Source organism: Carcharhinus amblyrhynchos, chromosome 1, assembly GCF_965287045.1.
Source record: "Carcharhinus amblyrhynchos chromosome 1, sCarAmb.v2.hapA, whole genome shotgun sequence".
Taxonomy (NCBI): Eukaryota; Metazoa; Chordata; class Chondrichthyes; order Carcharhiniformes; family Carcharhinidae; genus Carcharhinus; species Carcharhinus amblyrhynchos.
The window spans coordinates 146,162,329-146,182,278 of NC_137324.1; the positions used below are offsets into that span (position 1 = coordinate 146,162,329).

A 19,950-nucleotide genomic window follows, 5' to 3' on the forward strand; every position below is an offset into this window, starting at 1 on the left:
GGGCATCCCTAAAGATAAGAGCTCTGAAGGGAAAGGCAGGCATCTTTAACGAGATTCACCTCCAGATACACCTGGAAAGAACAGGACAAAACTACAATAATACAAAGATTGTTTACTATGGCAAAAACTCTGCTGGATACCTATGGAGAATCATATGGTCTTCTATACGAACTGATTGAAACAAAAACACATCTTGTATTTATACTGAGACTTCAGTATAATAAAATATGCAAGGTGCTTTACAGGAGTTATAAAAGATCTGACACCATGCTACATAATGAAACATTAGGGCAGATTTTGGACTAGAAGGCAAGTTTTAGGGAACACCTTAAAAGAGAAAAGGTAGATAATTAGAGTTATTGGAGTTTAAAAGGGAATTCCCAATTGGCTTTGGCAGCTAAAGGCAAGCATGTCAACAGTAGACTAAAACCTGGATTTCGTAAAAGACCAGAAATGGATTTACACAATTATCTCAAGGTTGGAGGTTAGAGATAGTTGATTGGATTTGATTTATTATTTTCACTCTATACTAATACATGTGACAAGTATATTTCTTGCACTATACAGACAAAACATACTGCTCATAGACTACAGAAGGGAGATGGAAAGAAGAGAATGCAGAAATAGAGTGTAGAGAAATATCACCTTAATGTATGGTAGAGCCATTCAAAAATCTAATGGCAGTAAGAAAGAAGCTGTTCTTGAGTCCGTTGGTAAGTGATCTCAGATTTTTGTAGCTGTTTCCTATGGAAGAGAGTATGCCTCGGATGTGTGCTGTCCTTGATTAAGCTGGCTGCTTTTCAAAGGCAGCGGTAAGTGTAAATGGAGTCAATGGTTGGGAGGCTGGTTTGTGTGATGGACTGGGCTACGTTCACAACCTCATGTAGTTTCTTGCGGTCTGGTCAGAGCAGGAACCATACTCAGCCAGAAAGAATGCTTTTAATGGTATATCTGTAAAAATTGGTGAGAATCTTAGCGGACATGCCAAATTTCCTCCTGAGTCTCCTGAGAAAGTAGATTGGTGGGTTTTCTTAACGATAGTGTCAATGTGGAGGGACCAGGATAGGTTGTTGGTGATTGGGATACCTAGAAATTTGAAGCTCTTAACCATTTCCACTTCATCACCGTTGATGTAGACAGAGGCACGTTCTCCACTACAACGACCATCTCCTTTGTTTTATTGACATTGAGGCAGAGATTATTGTCGTCACACCATTTCACCGGATTCTCTATCTTTTTCCTGTACTCTGTCTCATCATGGTCTGAGATACCACCATAATGGGTTGGGTCATTGGCAAACTTAAAAATGGAGTTGGAGCGGAATTTGGCCACAAGTGCATAAGGAGTATAGTAAGGGGCTGAGGACACAGCCTTGCAGGGCACCTGATAGGTAGGAAGGGGAAAAGCCATGGAAGAATTTTTAAAAAGTAAGAAAATTGAATTCAAGAATTTACTTAACCAGGGGATGATAGGTGAATAGGACTTAGTGCAAGTTATGACTAGGCAACAGAGGTTTGGATGACTTCAACTTCATAGATCATGAAATATGGGAGTCAGTCAGAAAAGTAGATAGAAGGGTTATGCCCAGGGATAACAAACCTGTGCACTAGAGTTTCAGATGAGCAGACGAGCTCAAACAGGGATGAAGCTTGGCAATATTGCAGGAGTGGAAATAGTAAAGCTTAGTGATGGCATAGATAATTGGAAAAGACTCATCAAGATCAAAAAGACACCAAGGCAATGAACAATTCAGTATCAGACAGTTGCCAGAGAGAAGGGTGAGACATGGTTAATGGCGTTTGTGTCAAGGACAAAGGACAATGCCATAAGTCTTCCCAATATTTAATTGCAGGAAACTTCTGCTTGTCTAGTCCTAAAGGTCGGACCAGGAGTCCAATAATTTAGAGATGGTGAAGAAGTCAGGGAAGGTGATGGAGAATTAGAGTTAGATGTCATCAGCATAAACATTTTCAGATGGTATTTTCGTGGGACAGCATGTAGGGAAAAAAATGGTAGGGGACTCTAAAACTAGAGGGCATAGGTTTAAGGTGGGAAAGGGGAGATACAAAAGGATCCAGTGGGGCAGTCTAAACAAGAATCTACTTTACACAAAAGATTAGTGTCCTAAACTGATTTGGCAGCAGTTAAATTAAATTAGTATGCCGAGCATTGAAAACTGTAATAAATGGAACTCTCTCTTATTTCTGAATTAGCATTTCATGTTTGTTTGGCGTAGCAATTCTCTTATGCACAATATGTTGATATTAAATGTTTGGTTAAGGGTTGTGCAACTGCTGTAGTATTTAATATTATAGATTCCACAAGACTAGTATTAATTTTTTCTTACAGAGTAATGAATGTTAGGAACAACTTGCCACAGAAGTAGAGGCAGGTACAATTTTGTCTTTTAAAAAGCATTTAGATTGTTACATGGGTAAGATTGGTACAGTGGAATATGGGCCAAACATGGGCAATTGGGACTAGCTTAATGGTAAAAACTGGGCGGCATGAACAAGTTGGATCAAAGAGCCTGTTTCCAGGTAAATAGTCTACAGCAAGACTACAGCTTGGAGTTTACAGCATGGAGCCAAAGTCAATAAAACAAAGAAGGGAGCCAAAGATAGATCTTGCAGGAACACCAGAGATAACAGTGCAAGAGAAAGAAGGGGGCCATTGTAGGTGATTCTCTGATTATGATTGGATAGATAAGTGTCAAATCAGGCAAATGTAGTCCTACCCAGTCAATGCTGGAAAGGATACAATGATGAAGTTTGGAGTGAAAGGCTGCAGACATGTTGAGAAGGGTGAAAACGGATAGTTTGCCACTGCTAAGGTCATTTGTGACTTTGGTAAGAGCAGTTTTATTACTTAGGGCAAAAGCCTGAATGGAAGGATTCAAATGTAGAGTCTGAGAGAAGACAGGTGTGAGTTTTGTGAGGTAGCAGCACATTCCATGTCTTTTGAGAGGAAACGGAGGCTGAAGATGAGGAAGTGGTTTACAAAGTCGGAGGGGTTAAGAATTGATGCATTTTAGAAGAGAGATGATGATGCCGCCAGATTTGAAGGAGAGGAGGATGGCACCCAAGGACAGAAAATCGTTAACAGTTTTGGCTAATATGGGAATTTGGGAGGAAGCTGAGTGGTCAGCAGTTTAATTGAACCTAGATTAAGAAGGGGAAATGGATCTCATGGTCATTGTTTTTATTATTTCAATAGGATGAGGTATTGTTGGCAGCATTTATTGCTCATCCACAATCACTGTCAAAGATGGTGAAATGCTGCCTTCTTGAATTATGGTGTAGGTACACCAACAATGCTGTTGGGGAGTGGTGCAGGGTATTACAACATTTTGACCCAGCCATAATGAAGGAGTGGTTATATGCTGTATGGCTTGAAGGGGAACTTTCACATGGTGGTACACTCGTGCATCTGCTGCCATTGTCCTTTTAGATGCTAGAAGTGTTTGGAAGATGCTGTCTGAACAGTCTTGGTGAATTCCTACAGTGCATCCTGTAGATGATGCACATCTCTGCTGTCTGTGGTGTTGAGGGTGTGAATGTTTGCGAATGGGGTGCCAATCATGTGGCTTGCCTTGCCTTGGATGGGATGTGTGTTTGTATGTGTGCATGCATCAGGTAGGGAGTTACTCACTGCAGAATTCTTAGTCTGACTTGCTCTTGTAGGCACTGTATTTATATGGCTACTCCAGTATAGTTTCTGGTCAATGGTAACCCCCAGGATATCAATATGTGGGTTTCAGTGACGTTAGTACCATGGAATGTCAAGGGTGCTGGTTAGATACTCTCTTGTTGGAGGAAGTCACTGTCTGGCACTTGAATATTATTTGCCACTTGTCAGCCAAAGTTTGTATATTGCCAGCTCTTGCTGCATTTGGACATAGACTGCTTCAGTATCTGAGAAATCATTATTTTTGAATTATTTCATGATCCTGGGATCATGAACTGTTTTGACAGAGGAGAGCAGTCGCCCAGTGCTTTCCATAGTTGGGTCAGATCCAGCAATAAACGGATAACTGAGTTGTTCATTACAAATATTCAAGTCCACATTCCATGGAGTTAAAAAAGTGCCAGAGATGAGGATTACACAAAGGAGACTATTGTTAAGCAAGTGCTGCTTCATAGCATTTTTGATGATTTCTTCCATCACTTTACTGATGATCGAGAGTGGACTGATGGGATAGTAATTGGCAGTGTTGGATTTGTCCTATTTTGTATGTATAAGACGTAGCTAGGCAATTTTCTACATTGGCAGGTAGATACTATTGTTGTATCTATACCGAAACGGTTTGGTTTTGGGCACAGCAAATTCTGAACACAAGTCTTCAGCATTATTGTTGGAACATTGTCAGGACCCAGAGCCTTTGCAGGATTGAGTGCTTTCAACCATTTCTTAATATCACGTGGAATTAATCAAATTGATTGAAGGCTGGCAAGTACGGTGTTGAATACCTCTGGAGGGCACCATTAATAAGCTAGTCGGCATTTTGAGTTGAAGATTGCTGCAAATGCTTCCCCCTTATCTTTTGCACTGATGTGATGGACCTACCCATCAGTGAGGATGGAAATATTTATGGATCTTCCTCCTCCACCTCCAGTGAGTTGTTAAATTGTCCACCCATTCAAGATTGGTTGTGACAGGAGTTCAGAGCTTAGGCTGGCAGTTTTCCTTCCCTAAAGGGCACCATCGAACAAGTTTTTACATCAATTGACACTATTACCAAGACTAGCTTTGTTAATTCCACATTTCTTAACTCAATTTCAATTCCATATGGTGTTGTGGTCAGATTCAAAGCTATGCCCCCGGAGCATTAACTGGACTTCTGCATTACTAGCCAGGTGACATGATGCCATCGCCTCCCCTTTTGATGAACCTAAGATGAGCTTGAGAGGGCATGAGGGGAAATAGTAAAAACTAGAAAATGATGAGAATTCAAAGTTAGATTGGTGGGAAATTTAAATAATGTTAGCTCAGTGGGCTAGAAGGGTGGGAAGGAGGGGCAGCTGAAAGGATAGTCTAGATCTTAGCAACAAAGACGTATTGTATGGCTTTGTTGGTGGTGAGGAAGGAGGAGGCAGAGATTGGTTTCAATGTTTGCAGTGGACAGCAAAAGGCAGGAGTTATTTTTGATTGCCAGGATGATCCTAGGATTTTGAACTGTTTTGACAGAGGAGAGCAGTCGCCCAGTGCTTTCGTAGTTGGGTCAGATCCAGCAATAAATGGATAACTGAGTTGTTCGTTACAAACATTCAAGTCTACTTCCCATGGACTTAAAAAAAAGGGGCTAGAGATGAGGAGAGAACAACAGCTTGAATGGCATGAGGGCATCGAATGTGGAAGTGAAAGGTATGGCTAAGCAGATCGGTTGCTACAGAAATGTTAGAGTGAATGGAAGACCAAAGTTAGAATTTTGAAACTGTAGTCATAAGTGGATTGGGACATAACTTTTCCTGGGACTGATACAGGAGAAAATGAGATTAGGAATGGGAACAGGATCTGGCGAGTGATAAGGAAGTAATCAGAGATAACCTTATCTGAATGATACACGGGAGAACTGAGCCCACGAGATGACAAAATCAAGGAGGTGACTGTAAATATGGTCATGGGAGTTGACATGGAGAAAGAGATTAGGGAATGAGAGGAGGACAATAAACTGGGAGAAAAGTAAACAAGATGAGCTCAATAAATAAAGAACATCAAGAAGAAGAGTCTAAGTGATGAATGAGAAAAAGGAAGAGAAACAGCAAGCTACAGTTAGTCTAAATTTGTGCTTGTAAAGAAGCTGATTTAAAGAGTGGCAGGTGCCATATACTAGAGGAAGCTGCAACTGAATTACAAATAAATCAGGATGATACCCAAATGAAAACTTAAGATTTTTAAGCTCTTTTTCAGTAATAGCAATGCCAGAAGAGGGCCCTCTCCACGAAATGGTCATTTTCCTCACCTACTATCTGGGTAGTGGGATACACTCATCAGCATTCCCGATTCCTTCATCACCATATCATATCCTGATTGGCACAACTAACTTATCAGCACATGCATTTTCCAGTGGAGTAACAAATTACTTCAATATCATTCCAATGCAGGAGAATGCAGGGGGAGGAGCCCCTGCAGCAGAAACACAGGTGACTAAATTGTTGGCTTACAGCAAAGAGGGATATCCAAAGTTCCACAACAGAGTTGGATCTATCCTTGCAGGAGGGAGGATTTTCAGAAGTAATGGAATGGCAAGAGTGCTTGGTATGCTTTGTGATGTTGGGTATTCTCAGAACACAAGTAGAAACAGGCAGGTAGACCATTTGGCCCTTTGAAATTATCATGGTTGGTTGTTTATTGCAACGCCACCTTCTTTCACTATCTCCACATCCCTTAATTCTCTGAGTATTCAAAAATTTATCAATCTCAGTCTTGAATATACTTAATGACTGAGTATTAACAGCTCTCTGGGGTGCAGAATTCCCAGCCCTTTGTAAAGAAATTTGTTTTAATCTCAGTCCTAAACTGCCAATCCCATATTCTGCAATAGTGGATACTATGGAGGTAATTCTCCCAGCTCGCTGTGCTGCTTTTCTAACGCAAAAGGCCAGAAGACTCAAGCGGAGGACATGTCACGGGCTTCCCGCTGGGCGCCATGGCCTCCACGAGTCTCCAACAGCCAGATTTCCAGAACTGCATTATTTATTTACATTGTCATTTAAATGTTTTACATATAATTAGCTGGCCTGGGACTGGGCAGCACAGTAGCACAGTGGTTAGCTCTGCTGCTTCACAGCTCCAGGGTCCTGGGTTCGATTCCCGGCTCGGGTCACTGTCTGTGTGGAGTTTGCACATTCTCCTCGTGTCTGTGTGGGTTTCTTCTGGGTGCTCCGGTTTCCTCCCACAGTCCAAAGATGTGTGGGTTAGGTTGATTGGCCGTGCTAAGAAATTGTCCCTTAGTGTCCAGGGATGCGTAGGTTAGAGGGATTAGTGGGCATAATATGTAGGGATATGGGGTTAGGGCCTGGGGTGGGATTGTGTTCGGTGCAGACTCGATGGGCCTCTTTCTGCACTGTAGTGTTCTACGATTCTATTAAGTCTCTTAAGCCCACTAACGTCCTCCACTGGAATTTATTATAGCTTCCCAATTGCGCTGGAGTGAAGGGGGAACCATCGAGGCCCCCCAGAGAGTCAGGTACTGGGGGCTAGGAAGTGCCTCCTGAGCAATGTCACCTTGGCAGTGTCAGCCTGGGCTCCCGGCAGTGGCCAAGGGACAAAGTGGCAATGCCCAGGGGGACCATGGCACTGCCCACTGGGCATTGAGCAGTGTCAAGGGAACCCGACCTAATGGGAACAAGGCATGGCCTCCAGAGGGCACAATTGGTGGAGATGGGTGGGGGTGGGGATGTGGTGGTGGTGGCCAATAGGTATCAGAAACAGGAGAGGGAGAAAGGCAAGTGATCGGGGAGGGGATGGAGAAATTGGTGCTGCAGGGAGGGTTCAGGAGCTGGGTCGTACGGCCAGCGATGTGGGGACTTGAGGTTGGCTGGCGATTGAGCTGGCTAGCAAATCGCAAGGCTGGCAGTGCAGGCATGCTCCAATTTCGGTGCTGACAGATCAGTGCATATGCAGTGGCCCGCTCAGCAATATGCTGCCAGCCTCTCCATCGGGAATAGGCCCCACCCACTTAATTTTTGCGTGAATCATACTAGTGCGCTGTGCAATGCACAGAGTACAGAAGATTCATTTTGAAACTCCTGCTGAAAAGAACAGTGGAATTTAGTCCAGTTTTTATACAAATTCAACACTTTGATTTTTTTTGGGAGAATCCCACCCTATATTTTTAGTTCCCCAGCCAGAGGAAATATTTTTTGCAAAGCCCCTCAATTAGGTTACCTCTCATTCTTCTAAATTCCATGCTTAGCTTGCTTAATCTCTCTTCGTAAAACAATCTCCTCATGCTTTTAAAAGTTATGAGGTCCAGGGGATTTATCAATACTTAGTCCTATTAATTTCATTAGTACTAATTCTTTACTTATTCTGATTTCAGTAAGATCCCCACTCTCAGTGAGCCCTAGGCTCTCCATTATTTCTGGATTTATATTATCTATGATCACCAGATACAAGGTATTTTTTAATGTTTCTACCGTTTCCTTATTCCCCATTATAATTTCACCTGTCTCTATTGCTATTTGTCTGCTGCTCATGCAGAAGTACTGTGTTTGTGATAACTGGTAATCAAGAACTAACAACAACGCAGGTTTACTGTTAATACTGAGCAGCTTTTACATATTGTGTTTTTACCCACGCCAAAGGGAGAGCACCCACAGTCCTGATGCATGATCTCTTTTGTACCCGCATCATCCTAGTGTCCAAATGATCACCTGGTCTACAGTTCACTTTCACCAATATCTTTAATTTATATACTTGTTAAAACAGATTGTACAGAGAGTCATAGAGGTTTACAGCATGGAAACAGGCTCTTTGGCCCAACTTGTCCATGCCGACCCTTTTTTTTAAACCCCTAAGCTAATCCCAATTGTCCACATTTGGCCCATATTCCTCCATACCCATCCTACTCATGTAACTACCCAAATGCTTTTAAAAAGACAAAATTGTACCCGCCTCTACTACTACCTCTGGCAGCTTGTTCCAGACACTCACCACCTTCTGTGAAATAATTGCCCCTCATACCCATGCCCTCTAGTTTTTAGAGTCCCCTGCCTTTGGGAAAAGATATTGACTATCTAGCTGATCTATGCCCCTCATTATTTCATAGACCTCTATTAGTTTTACTAAGAGAGATTAATGGGTGGCAACAGTAGCACAGTGGTTAGCCCTGCTGCTTCACAGCTCCAGGGACCTGGGTTCGATTCCCAGCTTGGGTCACTGTCTGTGTGGAGTTTGCAAATTCTCCTCGTGTCTCGGTGTGTTTCCTCCCACAGTCCAAAGATGTGAGCGTTAGGTTGATCAGACATGCTAAAATTGCCCCTTAGTGACCTGAGATGCGTAGGTTAGAGGGATTAGTAGGTAAAATATATAGGGATATGGGAGTAGGGCCTGGCTGGGATTGTGGTCGGCGTAGACTCGATGGGCTGAATGGCCTCTTTCTGCACTGTAGAATTTCTATGAAGATCACCCCTCAGCCTCCTACGCTCCAGAGAAAGAAGTCCCAGTCTATCCAGCCTCTCCTTATAACGCAATCCATCAAGTCCCAGTAATGTTTTGATGTCTCGTTACTCCATTCTAATACTCTCTTCTCTTAATTTCTTGGTTCTACTTTACTAAACTCTTCCCAATTCAATAGGCTTACTTCCCTTTTGACACCATCAAAATCCTCTTCCTTTGATTTAATAGTATCTTGAACTTCTCTATTTAGCCACAATTGAGCCACTTCTTTGGTGGGTTTTTGCACCTTTACAGAATGTACAATTGTCATTATATATTAATTCTTTAAACATTTACCATTACTGTATATGACACAGTGGACAAGCAATGTAATTTCCCAATTTACTTTAGCCAATTCGACCCTTAGGCCTGCATAGTGTGCTTTGTTCAGATTTAAGGCCTTAGGTTCATATTTAACCAAATTACTTCCAAGCTCAATATATAATTATGATCATGCCTCCTTAGATGCTCTTTTACTGCAAAGTTATTCACCAGTTCTTTCTTTTTGCACAAAACAAATCTAAAATAAACTGTTCCCTTGATTGTTCCTTGACATACTGATCTAGAAACCTATCTTGATACTTTCCATTAGCTTGCTCTGCACACTATTTCTGCAAATTTTATTTTCCAGGTCCATGTGTCATGACTACATATTATTATTTTTACATGTGTCACTAATGTATTGATTTAAAACTATGCTAGAACTATCCTTGGGGGCCTGTAAACAACTTCCACTAATATTTTCTATCCTTGTTTCTTAAATTCATCTGGACTGATTCTAGTTCTTGATACTCAGAGCTAACATCCTTTCTCACTGCTGCCTTGAACCCATTCTACGTCAGTGCAATACCTCCTCCTTTTCCATTTAGCCTATTTGTTTTTACAAGTCAAGCATCCTGAAATATTTAGTTCTCAATCTTATTCACTTTGCAACCTCATAATCTATAATGGCTCTTCGATCCAATCAATTAATTTGTATCTGTGCTATTAATATTAATGGAGCAGCATGGTGGCATAGTAATTAGCACTGCTGCCTCACAGCACCAGGGACTTGGGTTTGATTCCAGCCTTGGATCACTGTCTGTGTGGAGTCTGCACATTCTCCGTGTCTGGGTTTCCGCTGGGTGCTTCGATTTTCTCCCATAGTCCGAAAGATGTGCTGGTGTGTGCACTGGCAATGCTAAATTCTCACGTAGTCTATCCAAGCAAGTGCCCGAGTACAGCGACTAGGGGACTTTCATAGTAACTTCATTGCAGTGTTAATGTAAGCCTGCTTGTGACACTAATAAAAACAAACTTAATGCAGAGAAATGGGAAGTTATTTTGGAAAGAACAAGGGAAAGTTCTTCACTGGTTGGAGTGATCTTTGGACTGTGGAAGGAAACCGGAGCACCCGGAGGAAACACACCGAGACACAAGGAGAATCTGCAAACTCCACACAGACAGTGACCCAAGCCAGGCATCAAACCCAGGTCCCTGGAGCTGTGAAGCAGCAGTGCTAACCACCATGCTACCGTGCCACCCATTAATCTCTCTTAGTAAAACTCATAGAGGTCTATAAAATAATGAGGGGCATAGATCAGCGAGATAGTCAATATCTTTTCCCAAAGGCAGGGGACTCTAAAACTAGAGGGCATAGGTATGAGGTGAGAGAAACAAAAAGGGTCCAGAGGGGCAATTATTTCACAGAAGGTGGTGAGTGTCTGGAACAAGCTGCCAGAGGTAGTAGTAGAGGCAGGTACAATTTCATCTTTTAAAAAGCATTTGGATCGTTACATGAGTGGGATGGCTATGGAGGAATATGGGCCAAACGTGGACAACTGGCATTAGCTTAGAGGTTTAAAAAAAAGGGTCGGCATGGACAAGTTGGGCCAAAGGGCCTGTTTCCATTCTGTAGACCTCTATGACTCATGCTGATGATTGCAGGTTGCTCAGTACCATTCACAGCTCCTCAAATATTGAAGTGGTTCATGCCCATATACTGCAACACTTGTATCAGACAGTGAACAGCTCCAGCAAGAGAGAAGCTAAGCATCAATGATATTACCATCTGAGTCCCCCTCTATTGACATCCTAGAGGTCACAATTGACATGTAAATTAACTGGACCATCCACATAAACTTTCCAAACTCATGACTTCTACCATCCAAAAGGACAAGGGCAGCTGATACCTGGAAACACCACATGACTTGGAAATATGTTGCTGTTCCTTCACTGTCATTCAGTCAAAAATCCTGGAGCTCCCTCTTCAACAGCCTTGAGGTTCTACTTACACCTTAGGGACTGCAGAGGTTCAAGAAGGTTGCTCACCATCATTTTCTCATGGGCAAATAGCGTTGGAGAATCAATGCTCACCTAGTCAGCAACACCCACTTAAATGAATTTTAAAAAATACTGTGACTATAAACCCAATCATAGGTTGGGGATTCTGGGGTGATTAATTCACCTCCCAATTCCCCAAAACCTGTCCACCATCTACAAATCAAGAGTGTCCTGGAGTATTCTCCACCTGCCTGAGCGCAACTCCAACAACAATCAAGAAGCTCATGATCATCCAGAACTTTGATGAGTATTCCCATCATATTTTGTTAATAAATTGAAATGAATTTGTTAAGGTACAAAGTGAGTGTACTAAATTACCTTGACTTGATGCGTAGAATCATGGGTCAATGTAGCAGAGAGGGACATTTGTTTGCTCTTTGAAGGAGCAACTAAAATCAATCGGACTCCCTTCTGCTCTTTCCCCATAGACTCGGACTTTTCTGGTCCTTTGTACTTATCCTAACATAAGAACATAAGAAATAGGAGCAGGAGTAGGCCATCTAGCCCTTCAAGCCTGCCCCGCCATTCAATAAGATCATGGCTGATATGAAGTGGATCAGTTTCACTTTCCTGCTTTCTCCCCACAACCCTTAATTCCCCTGTCTATCAAAAACCTATTTACTTGTGATTTAAATATATTTAGCGAGGTAGCCTCCACCACTTCAACGGGCAGAGAATTCCAGAGATTCACCACCCTTTGGGTGAAGAAGTACCTCCTCAACTCCGATCTAAACTGCTCCCCCCCCTTTATCTTGAGGCTGTGTCCTCTAGTCCTGCTATCCCTTTTGAGCGGGAAGAATCTCTCTACCTCTACCCTATCCATCCCCTTCATTATCTTATACGTCTCTATAAGATCCCCCCTCATCCTTCTAAACTCCAACGAGTACAGACCCAGTCTATTTAGTCTCTCTTCATAGTCCAACCCCCTCATCTCTGGTATCAGCCGAGTGAACTCCTGCTCCTGCTTGCTCGGCCCTCCAGCCATCAGCTTAGACATTCACTTCACCAACCACAACAGCCACAGTATATACTATATAAACATGCAAATTACCAAACATCCTTTGACAGCACCATTCAAATCCACAGCTTCAACAACCACAAGGAAAAGGGCAATGTATGCACTGGAACATCACCACCAAGCATACAATATTTTGATTTGAAACTACATCATTGTCTCAGGCTTAAATTCCTGAACTTCCTTCCTAACTGCACTATAGGCTACCCATGTCAGATCAGAGAATCTGATCCTGCCCAAAGGCACAATTTTTTAAAAAATTAATTCTTGGAATGTGATCGATTGTTTAAAATAGATGAAGTATCAATTAAGTGGGCTACTTTGTCCTGGAAGTTGTCAAGCTTCGAGTGCTGTTGGAGTTGCATTCATCCAGCTGGAAAGTATTCTGTAATCATCTCAGTCCTAGGTATTCGCTGCAGGAGATCCTTAGCGTACTGTCATAGATCCAAGGGTCAACTGCTTCCACCTCTCCATCATAAGTCAACTGTAAAGTTTTTTGCTAATCATTGCACAAAGGTCAGCATCACTCACAACCGCTCCGACACTGAAGCAGTCTATATCCATATGCAGCAAGACCTGGACAACATTGAGCCAATAAGTGGCAGGTAACATTTGCACCACACAAGCACCAGACAATGACTATTTCCAACAAAAAGAGAATCTAATGATTTTTCCCATGACATTAAATGGCATTTTTACCATCACTGAAATTCCAACTATTAAATGTCTTGGGGATTACTGCTGACCAGAAACTAAACTGGAGTAGCCACATAACTAACTACAAAAGCAAGAAAGAGGCTGGGAATTTTGCAGAGAGTATCCCACCTTCCAAAGCGTATCCCACCTCCCAAAGCCACAAAGCCTAACCACCACTATAAAACACAAGTCAGGATTGTGATGGAATATTTTCCACTTGCCTGAGTGAGTGCAACTTCAACAACTCTCGAGAATCTCAATACTACCCAGAACAAAGCAGCTGGCTCGACTGGAACCTCATCCACCACCACCAAACAATAGTATGTGCCAGTTACAAGGTGCACTACAGTAACTCAACAAAGAATGACTAAGAAGTTGATAAAGAAAGGAAGGCTAGACTATGAAGCTAAACTAGCACTAAATATAAAAAAGGACGGTAAGAGTTTTTACAAATATATAGAGAAGAGGAGGCTGGCTAGAGTGAATGTTGGACCCTTAGAGGATGAGAGGGGGGAATTTAGTGGTGGGAAATGAGGAAATGGCCGAGGCCTTAAATAAGTTTTTTGCCTCGGTCTTCACGGAGGAGGACACGAATAGTTTGCCGGATATTAAAGATAGAAGGATGGTAGGAGTTGAGGGCCTGAATGCGATTACTGTCACTAGCGGGACTGATGGTGGACAAGTCCCCAGGACCGGATGGAATGCATCCCAGGGTTCTGAAGGAAATGGCAGAGGTGATAGTGGATGCCTTAGTGATTATTTACCAAACTTCGCTGGATTCCGGGGAAGTGCCGGAAGATTGGAAAACGGCTAATGTTACGCCGCTGTTTAAAAAAGGTAGCAGGCAAAAGGCAGGGAATTATAGGCCAGTTAGTTTAATGTCTGTTGTTGGAAAAACGCTTGAATCCTTCATCAAAGAAGAAATAGCGAGGCACCTAGAAAAGAACTGTTTGATAGAGCAGACGCAGCACGGATTCGTTAAGGGGAAGTCGTGTTTGACGAATTTATTGGAATTCTATGAGGATGTGACTAGTGCGGTAGACAGAGGGGAACCGGTGGATGTGGTGTTTCTTGATTGTCAAAAGGCGTTTGTTAAGGTGCCGCACAAAAGGTTGCTTCAGAAGGTTAGGGGGCATGGAGTTGGGGGTAAGGTATTAGCGTGGATAGAGGATTGGTTGTCTAATAGGAGGCAGAGAGTTGATATCAATGGGTGCTATTCTGATTGGCGGTTGGTAACTAGTGGAGTGCTGCAGGGATCGGTGTTGGGGCCTCAGCAATTTACCATTTATATAGATGATCTGGAGGAGGGGGCTGAGTGTAGGGTGACGAAATTTGCTGATGACATGAAGATGAGTGGAAAAGCAAATTGTGCAGCGGGTGTGGAAGGTCTGCAGAAGGATCTGGATAGGCTGAGCGAGTGGGCGAGGACCTGGCAGATGGAGTACAATGTTAGCAAGTGTGAGGTTATCCACTTTGGCAGAAATAATAGTAGGAGGGATTACTATTTAAAAGGCGAGAAGCTGCAGCATGCTATGGTGCAGAGGGACCTGGGGGTCCTTGTGCACGAGTCGCAAAAACCCAGTCTGCAGGTGCAGCAGCTGATCAAGATGGCGAATGGGATGCTGGTCTTTATAGCGAGGGAGATAGAATATAAAAGCAGGGAGGTCTTGCTGCAACTGTACAGGGCATTGTACAGCTGGAGTACTGTGTGCAGTTTTGGTCGCCGCACTTGCGGAAGGATATTTTGGCCTTGGAGGGAGTGCAGAGGAGGTTCACTAGGCTGATACCGGAGATGAGGGGCTTAGACTATGAAGAGAGGCTGAATAGACTGGGTCTGTACTCGTTGGAGTTTAGAAGGATGAGGGGGGATCTTATAGAGACGTATAAGATAATGAAAGGGATGGATAGGGTAGAGGTAGAGAGATTCTTCCCGCTCAGAAAGGTCAGCAGGCCTAGAGGGCACAGCCTCAAGATAAGATGGGGCGGGGGGTGCGCAGTTTAGAACGGAGTTGAGGAGGAACTTCTTCACTCAAAGGGTGGTGAATCTCTGGAATTCTCTGCCCGTTGAAGTGGTGGAGGCTACCTTGCTAAATATATTTAAGACACGGGTAGATAGGTTTTTGACAGACAAGGGAATTAGGGGTTATGGGGAGAAAGCGGGAAAGTGGAGCTGAGCCACTTCAGATCAGCCATGATCTTATTGAATGGCGTGGCAGGCTCGAGGGGCTAGATGGCCTACTCCTGCTCCTATTTCTTATGTTCTTATGTTCTAACTCACCAAGGCTAATAGGAAGATACAAATTAAGAGTAGGCCACTTTGCTTTGTGAGCCAGCTCTACCATTCAATAAAATCATGGCTGATCCAATTGTAACCTCAATCCCACATTTGACCTTTCACGCACTTGTCTAGCAAGAATCCATTTACGTCTACCTTAAAAATATTCAAACACTCTGCTTCTACCGACTTTTCAGGAAGAGAGTTCGAAAGATTCATGAGCCTTAGAAATAATTTCTCATTTCCTTTTCAAATGGACGACTGTGATCCCTAGTTCTAGATTCTCCCAAGAACATCCACTCCACGTCCATCCCGTCAAGACTCCTTCAGATATTATATGTTTGAATTAAGTTGCCTCTTATTCTTCTAAAGTCCAGTGGCTACAAGCTGAGCCTGCCCAAACTTTCATCATAAGTCAATCCATCCATTCCAGGTATTAGTCTCTGAACTGCTCCCAATGCAATTAGATCCTTTCTTAATTAAGGAGACCATTACTGTACGTAATATTCCAGATGTGGTCTCAGTAGTGTTCTGTATAACTGAAACATAACTTCCCTACTTTTCTATTCAATGCCCCTCTCACAAATGATAATATGCTATTAGGTTTCCTAATTACTTGCTGTACCTGTATACAAGCCCTTTGCACTCATGCACTGAAACACTCAGATCTCTGTATACTTTGCTTAGTTTTCAATTCTTCCTACCAAAATGGACAATTTCACATTTACTCACATTATACTCCATTTGCCAGATCACTGTCCACTCACTATAGCTTTATAATCTCTTTATGTCCACTTTACAACTTACTTTCCTACCTATCTTTATGTCATCAGAATATTTAGCAACTGTACCTTCGGTCCTTTAATACAAATCATTTATATAAATTGCAGAAAGTTGTTGCCCTGTGGCACACCACTACTTACATCTTGCCAACCAGAAAATGATACATTTTTCTGTTTCCTGTTAGATAGCCAATCTTCTATTCATGCCAAGCCAAGGAACTGGGTTCGATTCCTGGCTTGGGTCACAGTCTGTGACCCAACAGTCTGTGTTGGGTCCACACAGTCTGTGTGGAGTTTGTATGTTCTCCATGTGTCTATGTGGGTTTCCTTCAGGTGCACTGGCTTCCTCCCACAGACCGAAAGACATGCTGGGTAGAGCACAGGCCATGATAAATTCTCCCTCAGGTGTGGTGACTAGGGGATTTTCACAGTAACTTCATTACAGCGTTAATGTAAGCCTACTTGTGACACTAATAAATAAACTTAACTTAATAAATTACCCACTATATCATGAGCTTTTATCTTCTGCAATAATCTTGAGTTGGCACCTTACCAAATGCTTTCTGGAAATCTAAGTACAGTATGTCCACTTTAATTGACAGCACTTGTTATTTCATCAAAGAGCTCCAATGAATTGGTTAAACATGATTTCCCTCTTACAAATCATGTTGACTTGGCCAGTTTACTTTGAAGTTTCCAACTGTCCTACTACAATGTCTTTAATAGCTTCTAACATTAAAATCCCCGATGATTATTGCTAAACCTCTCTGTTAAGCTCCTATTATACTCCATTTTATTGTCTGGACACTTTTCGGGCACTGATATAACACACCCCAAGGCGATTTCTTGCCTTTATCATTTCTAATCCCTAACCAAACAGCTTGTACAGTCTAGTTTCTGAATTTAGGTCATCCCACTGTTTTATGTTAATACCATTATTAATTAACAGAGCCACCCCTCAACCTTTTCCCAACTTCTGAATTGTCACATTCCCTTCAATATTGAGGTACCAATGGATGCGTGCTGCAGCTATGTCTTTGTAATGACTATCATTAAATGGTCTCAAGGAGGAGGTAGATACATTTCTGATTTTAGAAAACGGGTAAAAGAGATATGGGGGACGGTTAGGGAGGTGGATTTGAGACCAGCGAGAGATCAGCCATGATCTAAGTGAATGACGGAGCAGGCTTGAAAGGCTGAATTGCCTATTCTGCTCTTAAATCCTATGTTTCTATCAGATCATACTTATTTATTTTAAATTGCACTGTTCACCTGCTCTGTTTCAAATGTTACGTGAGGTAGTAATTAGATAGACGTTTCATTATCTATTTTTGACCTAATGATTTGAAATTTTATGCAGTCTGGAGGGAATATTGAGAATTCCCAAGACCACTCCCTCCTAACTATACACTCACTGTGCTGTCACCTCTGACGATTATATCCTGCTGATGGGACAAGACATATGCCTCCATAGCCATCGTTGGGTAGTAGCCAAATAATAAAATTGAATACTGTACCTACATAATAACTGCAAATATGGAAAAACAAGCATTGAAATATATTAACTTCAGGTCAGCATTGGTATTCAGTTTTACATATCTTATTAACTATAAACCCTTTTCATTAAATACTCAAATGAAACATTTAAACCTATTATTACTCTTCTCAAAGTAAATATGTATTTGTGCACAGTGTAATTTACCTGAACTTGGCTTTGAGGAACTTCCCTGATCTGGCTTTAGCTTTTTCTTTTTGGAACTCGAGGAACTTGAAGAGGTAGCAACTTTTCGTTTTTCTACAGCAGGAGTAGAAAGGGCACGCTTCTTAAATAGTTCCCTTTCTTTCAACAATGCTGGATCCATATCTATTGTAGAAAGAACGATATATAGTTTATTTTAATAATGTGTTTAAATAAAAATCCAATGTAAACATTTCAATTCAAAGAACACCAGCACGAGGATCCCCTAACATGGGGTTTGTATGGCAAGTTTGTTAAGTCAGAAGCAACAAGCGACAATCGGGTTCAATTCCAGTTTGTGTCAAATGAACTCATATCAAATCAAAGCTCCTGAAGGAAAAGTAATGACAGTATTTGCACAGTTGACATCTAGCCAACAAATTCAAGCTAAGTATCACATTGGTCTTCAATCTTTATTAGTAGGCCAACAGCCTGTTCTGCCTGCTGCAAAGTCTGTTTTAATCCTTATACAGTGAACAAATAACTGCGAGTAGACGTCTTGTTAATACAACCAATATTTATTTAAGACATAATCAGTAATCACCCACCCAACCAACAATATACTACCTTTACAGTAAATATTAGAGTTCAAGTCCAATACAAGACCTCGACTTAACTTTGCGTGACTGGCAAGTACCCAAGTGGATATTGGCTTTTATCTGTGCATTGGTCTCGGTTGCCCTCTGCATAATCTGGTCTTCATCTGATCTGGCACTCTGGCTCTGGTCTTCCTTCCTTCTCAGGTGTGGTGGCAATTCTCATGCTGGTTGTCACTGGTGATGGTCACCATTGTTGTAGCTCGTTTGTGGAGTCAGAGAGAGATTGATTCTTGGTTGTGCAGCACCCTTTATATCCTGTTGGGTTTTGCACCCCTTTTGACCATTGCCAATCAATCGATCAGGACTTGATCACCCTGATCAATAAAGTTCAATCAGGTGCTGCCATACCAATATCTGGGTGCGTCCCCAACAGCCATGTCTGTAGGCGCTGGGGGCATGTAGAATACACACCTCCCTCCCAAATAAGGGGTAACGGCGCCCCTATGTGTGGTAAACAACCCAGTTTGACCAGAAAGTCTCTTCTGTCCTGAAGATGACCCATATCTTGTATTCACTCGTCTGGGTTGCAGCCTGTTTATCTGTCTTTTAGGCTGCAGCCTGTTATTTTAGTTCTTGCCCAATAGTCCCAGAGTGCTTTACAAATCGCCATTTTAGATGGCCCGTTTGGCCACAGTCCCCCCTCTTTGATCTTGAACGTGAAGTGTGATGGTTCACAAACTCAGGACCAATATCTGTCAGGAATTCCCCAGTCACTCAACAGTCAAGTAAGGCCCAGGCATTGGCATGCACAGTAATAACACATTCCTACAACATATTCCAGAAGCTACATACAACAACTCTACAAATACAAACAACCACATATTCTAAACACCATTACTACAATAAACTAACTACCCACAAATACAGACAGATATTTCAAACATCATTATTACAACAAGCTAATTATAAACTAACATTCAAACACTCATTAGAATAAAGCATTCGCAGATCTGAGGCAAATTTTGGGAGTAGGATTTCTAATGGCTCATTAGTACAAATCGCTTTCTGTAAACATTGCTCTACTGAATTAGAGGGGATCATGATTCAAGGGCAGATCCTAGGTTCTGCCTCCGGGTGATCCTCTTCTTCCATCAGCTGAATTGGACTGTGAGGATGATTAGGTATAGCAGGACTACCACCAGGTGTGACATCATGCGAACAAATGGATGGATTCCATTTGGTCATCCCACCAAGAGAGATCAATTTCTTTAATCCTCCTTTTCATCTCTTGGGTCTGCTGTACTACTTTGGTAAAGATTCTGTGGGCTGTAGCCAATTTTGCCCGAATCAGGTTCAATTCCTCTGGCAGGAATTTTAGGCTTGTGTCATATTTTTCATGGTACTCCCCTAGAGTCTGTTGG

General features: G+C 42.2%; 1 protein-coding gene across 4 annotated transcripts in view; it reads right to left on the reverse strand.

Annotated features, from left to right (window-relative positions):
• The window catches only part of gtf2e2 (general transcription factor IIE, polypeptide 2, beta), an 87,380-nt gene that overhangs the window by 41,757 nt on the left and 25,673 nt on the right, over window positions 1-19,950 (reverse strand). For all 4 annotated transcript variants that reach the window (XM_080193498.1, XM_080193494.1, XM_080193496.1 and 1 more), the window contains exon 2: window positions 17,955-18,116. In XM_080193498.1, coding sequence (XP_080049624.1) covers window positions 17,955-18,114 — 160 coding nt within the window. In that variant the 5' untranslated portion in view covers window positions 18,115-18,116. The remainder of the gene's footprint in view (window positions 1-17,954; window positions 18,117-19,950) is intronic.